The sequence below is a fragment of the Stegastes partitus genome, unplaced genomic scaffold (assembly GCF_000690725.1).
Source record: "Stegastes partitus isolate 25-593 unplaced genomic scaffold, Stegastes_partitus-1.0.2 Scaffold39, whole genome shotgun sequence".
Classification (NCBI taxonomy): Eukaryota; Metazoa; Chordata; class Actinopteri; family Pomacentridae; genus Stegastes; species Stegastes partitus.
The window spans coordinates 122,565-131,497 of record NW_007577770.1 but is presented as its reverse complement, the minus strand read 5'-3'; the positions used below and the strand labels follow the sequence as shown (position 1 = coordinate 131,497).

Genomic DNA, 8,933 nt, shown 5'->3' with positions numbered 1-8,933 from the left:
GGAAGAAGTATAGACTTATTCACTCCCAGCCCCTTATCACCCTATGATTCACTGCAATATGACATGTTTCTACAGTTGTCCTCAAATGTATTCATACCCTCCCAATAAAGAAGGAAAAAAACAGCTGTCACTGAATAAGTTGAAATTGACAAAAGCAATGATAAAAAAATAAGAAAATCGTGACATTGCTTTTGAATTGTGGTTTAACAGAAATATCTAAAAACAAACAAATAAACAAAAAAACAAGCACGATGGGACCCATAAACTAATATTTTGTTGAACAACCCTTTGAGACAATCACTGCAATCAAGTGTTTTCTGTAACTCTCCATCAGACTTCTGCACCTGTTGACAGGTATTTTGCCTCACTGCTCATCATCAAAGTTGGGGACAGTTTTGTTTGTTTGTTTGATTGTTTGTTTAATTATTCTTTTCAACCACAATTCAAAGCAATGTCATACTTCACTAAATTATAATTAACATTTTTAAAATTTATTTATAATTACTTTTTTCAGTTTCTAGTTATTTGACTGACTATTGTGAATTGTGCTTTTTCTTTAATGGAAGGGTCTGAATACATTTGAGGACGCCTGCATATATTCTAAATATATTTAATATAAGATATGCATCAATATATAATCAATCAACTGCATCGATACACAGTATGTAGTTGTGCTATATATAACAGAGAATAACTGCATACTTGGCTTCTCTTTGATGCTCAGTGATGTATTTGAGTGCATCCACAAACTGCCTCCTCTGACAACACGCATGAAAACGGGATTGTGTGTTGGCAGCTGGGACCACATTACCCAGAGTGCAGTGCGCGCCACAGTCGCCGCACCTTCGCCGGGTGGAGCTTGTGAACGTGCGAACGTTAGTGGGCTGCTGCTGGTTGTTAGAGTGAAAATTGTTTGACAGGGAGGTGAGGCGACCTGTGCACAGGGACTGACAGGAGAAGTTAGTTTTCGCCGTGTCGGTGGGCAGTTTTCGGGTCAGCGGGGGAGCAGACCTGAGAGCGACAAATGATTTGTGTGAGTCTAAGCAACAGGGCACAGAGCGAAATGTCAGGGACTGTTAGAGCCTTGAGCAACGGGAAGCGCGACTAGTACACCGCAACGCGGAAAATATTCAGGGGAGAGAGAATGCGAATGGTGCGAAGAGACCGAAATCAAACAAAATGGAAACGATGTAGCGTCGCTGCGGCATTTCATATAGCTAGAACTAACGTTAGAGTAGAGAATAGATAGCTAAGGAGCTAGCTCGTTAACTAACATACATGTAAAGTTATTCCCCGGAGAAGCTGAAGCAGAGCCCGGAGGCGTCTGTTGAATCAGAAGAGTTCATCAGTGTTGAAAAAACCCAAGAAGACAGATAAGAAGATGCTGCGGAGAAGGCTGAACCGCTTGGTATGTGTGCCTGGCATCAACATCACACACACACACTGTTAGCTTATGACATCCAGCTGCTCCTGCTAGCGCTCTGACGGCTGTGACTCTGCCCGGGATCAGCCCTCCGTGGAGCTGGGCTGCCCGTTAACCGACACCCCCCTCCTCCTCCGTGGCATTCCCGCTAAACGCGTTGAGAAACTACCCGGTTTACAGCAAACTTGTTACTTCACCCCTGAGGACAACACCAACCAGATGTTGGCTCACTTCTCGGTTCTGGGTAGTCAGACAGTTAGCTAACTGCTAGGTAAGTTCTTGCCAGCCAGGAAGTCACGACAGATGCAAGTTGATGTTAGCTAAACTGTACTTTGTGCTCACATGTGGGAATTGTTAGGACATAGTTGTGATTTCCATCATGTGAACTCACCTCACAGTGAAAACATTGCGCCAACTGTACAGTCTGTTTAAAAAAAAAAAGAAAAAGCTCATTTAAGAGGACACCTACCTGTTCTCAGAGATGTGTGCTGCTGCTTTTCTCTGGGGCCTCAAATGATAAAAATATACACTCAATTATAAGCCATACAGAGAGTCATCAACCGACGTGTTTCCCTGTGTGGTATCAGTAGAAACAACCAGTGGATCGATTGATTGCTTTGACCAAAGATTGCCATTTGATCAAAACAAGTGTTTCATAGCCATGCCACTGGGTGCTGATTTGTACATCAAGTTTTTCCATAGAGCACATTTTAAAAGAGCCTTCGCAGTGATGTACATGTTGTAAAGCAGGCAACAACAAAGATCTGTGCAGAAAAGCGAGACAAAAAACAGGGTCAAACTTGCAAAATCAATAAATGTAAAATACTGAACAATTTACAAGATCTTTTCCTCAAAGGGAAAAAAAAAATGAAATATTAAAATAGCAGCACCACCAAGAGCAACCGGAAGACATTGAAAACAAGTGTGTTTTTTCTAAGAATGTGGATGGAGGAGGAATGTTTGATTGCAAGAGGGAGGCTAATCCACAGCTTTGGAGATGCCATTGCAAAGGCACAATCTTCTTTCACCACCAGCCTGGACGGTGGAACAGCTTTTCTGGATCTAACAGGCCTTGCGGTAGAGTAGAAGGTCCTGTACCCGGCTGCCAACCCAATGCATGGCCTCATAAATATTGAAAGAACCTTAAAATCAATTCTGTATTTAACAGGTAGCCTGTGCAGGGATGTTAAATTTGATGATCTGCTTCATTTTGGTATTTTGAAACCCTTTTAAATAGAATGTTTCTGTATTTTTGGACCATTGCTTCTACAAACATTTAGAGAAGAATAATCAACAGATTAATTCATATATATATATAATAATTATTCATCCCTCCTGTGGATACATATTCATTCTGATGATGTACTTTTTTTGCTCTGATGTAACTTTGTGTTTAGCCACCAAATTAGTTAAGTGTCAGAAGTTGGTATTTTGCCAACATGAATTGCTTTGACATCATATTTCACAATTGGTCAATTTAACGCTTACCCTTTTAAAGTGCATCCATTGGTTTCATTGCCCCCTTCTTATGTGTTAATCATGAGTGAGCTGGTGGGAAGTGGAGTAACCGTCTGCAAGGCCAGGTTTATAAATGCTAAACCGCCTTTACTGCCTCTTTATCATCCCCTTATGCACCAGTAACCTGTTGTCACCGGTGAGCTGAATCCCCCACACGCTATGTGAGCCGTATAGATACCGACAGTGAATAAGGAGAAGCAATATAATAATTATAGTGCCTGACCCTCCTCCTGGCCTCTCTCTAAGTGTTGCCAGGTCAGCTGATTTTCCTGCTTCTGGAGAGGATTGCTGCTGTAATTTCTCTTCACTGTGAGCTGTAAATAATATTTTGTGCAGAGCAGCCAGCCACACTGTCATTGATGCACACAAGCGCCGTTATCACAGGCTCTGGCTCTCTGCCTCCTGATTCACACCAACCCTCCCCTTGCCCACGGGAGGTACACGTGCATCATGGGGAGGGAGAAAGATGGAAAGCGGGAGAGAGTGACTGCTCATACCAAAAGGCACAGTGGAAGCCTCATGTGTCTCACTTGACTCTCCCGCTATGATGCATTGTGCCACTAAACCCTTTGGAAAATCATTAAAGATGGCTGTGGGAACAAGCGGGATAGGGCTTTTCATCGGGGGGGAAGCTCCAGAGGTTGTAATGCTCTTGACAGGAATGCAAAATCACACAGTTGCCTTTGATGTTCGTTCAAGCCCTTGAAGGCAGCAGTGTGATCTGTGGAGAGGTGGAGCCTGGCGGAAATGTGATAGTATTCATTGTGGGAGCCCCTGCCTTGAGTGCGAGGAGAACAGCACAGGCACATGAAAAACGCCATCGCCCAGGCAGCACCTCACTATCTTTTTTTTTTTTTTTTTTTTGCACCATGGTAACTCGTAGATCTCCTCCTACTCACTAGCTCAGTTAAAATCACACATGTGAAGTTTCTGCTTTATATTTGGACTATGTTATAATACGTTAGCCAATACTCCCTGTGCTCAGTATTTAAATGCATGCGAGCTCTTGTAAAGTAGTCTGGCCTTGTTTACACTAGTTTGAGGATGTACACTCTGCAGGTGCTTTTACCCTGAGCACAAAGCCAGGAAGGGGCCACTCTGATACAAACAACTTGCTTTTTGCTTAGATTCTATCATAAACAGACTTTGTGCTAAAAAAAAAAAAAGAAGAGAAAAGCCCTTTTAAGTGATTAATTAAACGACAAGTATTCTGGTAAGCAGTTAATCGTTTAAATCCGTCTCTAGAAAACAATGCCAAACATTGTCTAGCTCCAACCTTTCAGTTTGCGAAGATTTGACGGATTTATAGAATTAAATGTTAGTAAACTGAATGCCTTTGCAATTTATTTTCTGACAATTTCCATACAAAATATTTAAGCAGCAAAGTATTTGGTTAGATTAGCTGATGACGAAAACAAACTTTAGCTGCTGGCAAAGAGATTTTTGTGGGTTCTCGATGTGGCTCAGATTCTTATTCAAAAGCAGCTCAAGGGACGCCTTGTGACATTTACGCAATTTAGCTCTCTCCCTCCTGCAAATTCAGTTGTGTTTCAAGGCTTGCATAATGAAGCCCCAACTCCATCTCTCCTCAGTCATTCCATCCGGCTGCAGGCTGATGCACCGAGGCCCGCCTGCCTCAGCTCTGTCTCTACTTGACTGTGACCCATGCACTGGTAAACAGGCCCTTACCTGGCAGGAGATGTTGTTATGTGTGAGGGGGTTTGAGGGATTGCATGTCAAATGCGTTTGGAAAGCCCCAGGGCTCTGCAAACCTGTTTCTCAGGTCAGCCAAGAGCACCCGCAGGTCTCGGATGTACACACAAACCCTCTCGCAGTGACCGACACGAGTAATTCCAGGCAGTAAGTACTGACATGCCCACCGAGAACGCATCTGCACATTTTGGTCATTTTGTGCAAACATCTTTAGCTGACGTTAAGGCATTAGCTTTAACATATTTTCTGAGATTTTATCCGATAGCTCTCCTTCCTATGGAAGCTAATGTTTTGTTCAACAATAAACGGTGGTGTTTTTGACCTGCTGCAGTACATGAAATCATAATTCTTCTATATGACCTGCAAGTATTGGGTTAATGAGTCACAGAATATGCAGCATTCTAAGCATTTAGTAATTTCAGAAGCATCCCATGCTTTTGCCATTACTTTATTTTGCTGCATCATCTGTCCTGCTTCAGGATGCTTCAGCTGTATTTTTTTCACATCTTTTGTTTTTACATGCTCACATCTGCTAGTAGCTAGTAGCACCTGTTGGAGACATATGAGGGGATTTTAGTAACTAATGAGATACAAGAGCTCACAAACAGAGCTGTCACTCCTGTGTGAGCAGTTTAGGGTAAGAGTGCATCTGACGGCGGCAGATCGTACGAGGCATGTGGAGCCGTTTGATTCATCGGGGCCTGTTTGATTAGGAGAGATGTGTATTGATTAGGGCTGCGCTCAGTTTTTGCCGCCATTAGTCTTGCTACCGCGAGCTGGCTGGCGAACAGAATTGCTTACTCTGATTTCTTTCTCTTCCTGCCTCTCTCCGTCTGGCCTCCTGCACTCTGCCCAGTAATAGAAACACAGCCAAAGGAGCTCATCTGCAACACACAGCGGGATAATAAATATATTTAGTGTGGGGAGGGAGGTAGTGTGAAGGAATAAACTGCTGGCTTTATATAGTGGGCTGATGAAATACAGTGGGGGAGACCGGTAAGCCCTGCGTGACTCAAACCCGAGAAACCAGGGGGTGGACCTGTAGCCTCTTTGCACCTCTCCATCTCTTTCTCCCCGCCTAATGGATGGACTTTTTTAGCTTTCCTGTAGTGGCTAACATTGGAGTGGGCGGTTCAGGATGGGTACAAGGGGACTACGGATGGCTTTTTGTGGCAATATTCCACCTTCTTTTAAAAGCTAGATTGAATTCTCAGTTTGTACCTCTAAATAATTCAGGTAGCTTCATTTATTTTGAATTCTCCTCACATTGCTCCTCCCTTTCCTGACCCACGTATCCTCGCAAGGCTAGTGGCACTCAGAATGCATCCTCATCATCCATATATGTATAAAGGCTCATCCGGAGATTTTCTGTGCCATGCTCCAGCTCTAGCATTACTCAGAGAGCATTCGCAGTGAGATGTGAAGGGAATGCTGAGATGTGTGTGTTTGGGTTGTGTGTGTGTGTGTGTGTGTTTTTTTTGTCTGTGTCTGTCTCACTCTGTCTGAGCACAGAGGAAGGGGGAGAGACGTCAGCATCTGTGATGTTTCATCATCCCAGTTTTTCATCGTCACCTGAAATGATAGGGTACTCGCTGACACAGAGAAAGAGGAACAGCGTGTGAGGATTTAACGAGCGCTAGAAGAAATACGAACATGCCCCCTCCCACACGCCCAACACCTAGGTTAAGCAACAGCCTACAATGATTATCTCCACCGCAAACTCCCAGCTAGGCAGGCGATGTTGCTCAGTCACAGGAAGAAAAATTACTCCTTTTAATGTGGTCACAGTTCAGCGGGAGGAAATGCTTGGTGAGGAAACCAAAATCAACCATGGTCTGGAAGCAGAGGAAGGAAAGAGACACATTGATTTTCGTCATTAGTCTTGTTGCCCTCCTATGCAGTGTCTAAGGATAATTAATCGAATAGCAATTAGACCCAGTGTAGCCTGGTACATTATTAAAGATAATGTCATCAGTAGGGCTGTAGCTGAGATCGAGATTTTTAAAGCTCGTCAGCATTAGGATGTACTGTAAATGCCTTTTTGTCAGTATCGCGTGGCTCTCTGCCAAACATGGTGGGGGGGAAGAAAACTATTGTCGTGTTGTGCAGTTTAGTTAAGCTACGACCCATACTCGACATGGAAAAAAAGCAGCTGAAACAAGCACCTTCATCTAAGTAGCTGCATCTGGTGATTTGTCGCACACACGCATACAAACAAGAGTGCGGAGAGTATGTGCACTTGGCTGGAAAAACCATACTCCATTTAAGGCTACACTACTTTAAATTCTCTTTAATTATAGATTAAAGTGTGACTCGGCTGCAGCTCGCAATGTGCTCGCTTCCCCTGGCCTTAAAACACTAAGTGTAGAGGTTTTGTCCATATGAACCCTAGAAACAAATGCACTGTTGTCTTTCTCTGAATCACTCTCTGAACTAACTGGTCCCAAGTATGGTAGCTGTAGGGACAAAGTTCACACTACAGAGGGTGGACTAACATTTAATCTGAAACGAAAGCCTTAGTAAATAAATGTTTTAAGATGATAAAGCAGTTAAAAAATAACCTGCCCTGTGAATGTTAAACTTATACTTAGTATTCTTTGTGGTGAAGTTTAGGCATTATATATGTTTGAGCAGTTTTTTAAAGGTTCCTCTCAGAGGAACAGCAGTCTCAGATACATGACTGGCCACAGACCTTAGTCAGCGTTGTGTGACATGCCTACACATTTCCTGTGTCTCGTTAACCAATTATTTGTGTCAAACAATAGCTGCGTTAAACTCTCCACTGTGGTCAGAGGCTTCTCTCCAAAGTGTTGCCTATTTTTTTATTTCATTAGATTAAAAAATAATTCTCTCTATGTATTTAAACAGGCCGAAACCTATTAATTTGCCTTCTTCAGTTTGGGGAAAGTCTTCAATCTCATGGCCACCTGTTACCTAGGCACAAAATGTCTGTGGTTTTTGGAAGCTTAACCCTTCAAAAGTTGTTAGAGGATCGTACGTGTTGCAAAAATAGTTGATCCAATATCTGTCTGTGGCTTTTTGAGTCGACCATATGATTGAGGAAGCAGCTCCCAGTGCGAGGTCTAGATGAGTTTCCCCTCCTCCCCATTGTCGAGGGACAGCGTAATGTAGGCCAGTACCAGCCCGTGGTACAGTACGCTCTGTGTCTCGTACAGCTGCAGGGATGCTAGTAGAACAATGAGCCTTTGCCTATCCACAACAGCTCCTTAGGATCAGCCCTCAGTTCAAGTTGGACTATTATCACTCTGTGGGGCTATTCAACCTTGTGTGCAAACAGCGGACAGAGGAGAGAGTAGCCTCTGACATGGGCTCTTAATACTATGCCATAAGCCAAGTGTTGGTGAATCCATAATGGAGGTAACTCCTGTTATAGTATCATTATGGAGTGTTATCATTGTTTTTTTTTATTGATTTGGTAGCCGTCTGTGTGATGCTGTTGTTAAGTAACATTAATTTGGATTTTTTTTGAGAAAGAAGCTCTATCTGTGAACTAAATTGCAGTAAATTGAAGTCTGTTGCATTGTGCCCAAATCTGCTGTCGAATGCTCTTTTAAGCTTTTTATAACTTTGGTTGCTTTGTTGTGATGTGAAGCACTTTGAACTTTTTCTGTATGAAGTGAACGGAGCTATACAAATACTATTTGACTTGGTCTGACATCGTAGATGGAAGTTAAGGCAATAGTAACCTCTTAACAGTTGATCTTGTAACTATTTCCTGCCAGTCCAAAACAGTGTAAAACATTTGTGAAGATATCTTAACCTAAACAGATTCTTATTCATTTTAAACTTTATTTCACGATTGAAATCGTTTAATCGCTAGAAGCAGTATTAATCAATACCAATCAATGATTTATAGGGTTTGTTTGACGCCCTCTATTCCTCATATGACATTACCTATTCCTAGCAACAGTGTGTATTGTGTAATAAAGTTATGAGGTCTATTAGAAACATAATTGAAACCATAGTGGCCTAAGCTTATTTATTGGGAACGCCTTGGAGTCTAGCAAATACAGCTTTCCTGTGCAATAAAATTAAAAAAATAAGTTATAAAATAAATTAAAATGAATAGATGGATAACAACACAGGGCCTTTGTTAATTTTCTCTACATTTACACAGTGAAAAGTAACAAACAAATGAGGATAGCGATTGTAGCTCTCTTGTGCATTTATAGGAGGTAGTAGAACACAGGCAAGACAGTGCACAGCAAGAAGCAAAAAACTAAACAAAACAAAAAGCAAACTTGTACCTCTCTATCTG

The 8,933-nt window shown here is 42.3% G+C and overlaps 1 protein-coding gene across 7 annotated transcripts in view; it reads left to right on the top strand.

Moving 5' to 3' along the window:
• The first annotated feature begins 875 nt into the window (after positions 1–875).
• Positions 876–8,933, top strand: part of atp11c (ATPase phospholipid transporting 11C (ATP11C blood group)) — a 43,745-nt gene continuing 35,687 nt past the window's right edge. For all 7 annotated transcript variants that reach the window (XM_008303617.1, XM_008303609.1, XM_008303589.1 and 4 more), the window contains exon 1: positions 876–1,408. In XM_008303617.1, coding sequence (XP_008301839.1) covers positions 1,382–1,408 — 27 coding nt within the window. In that variant the 5' untranslated portion in view covers positions 876–1,381. The remainder of the gene's footprint in view (positions 1,409–8,933) is intronic.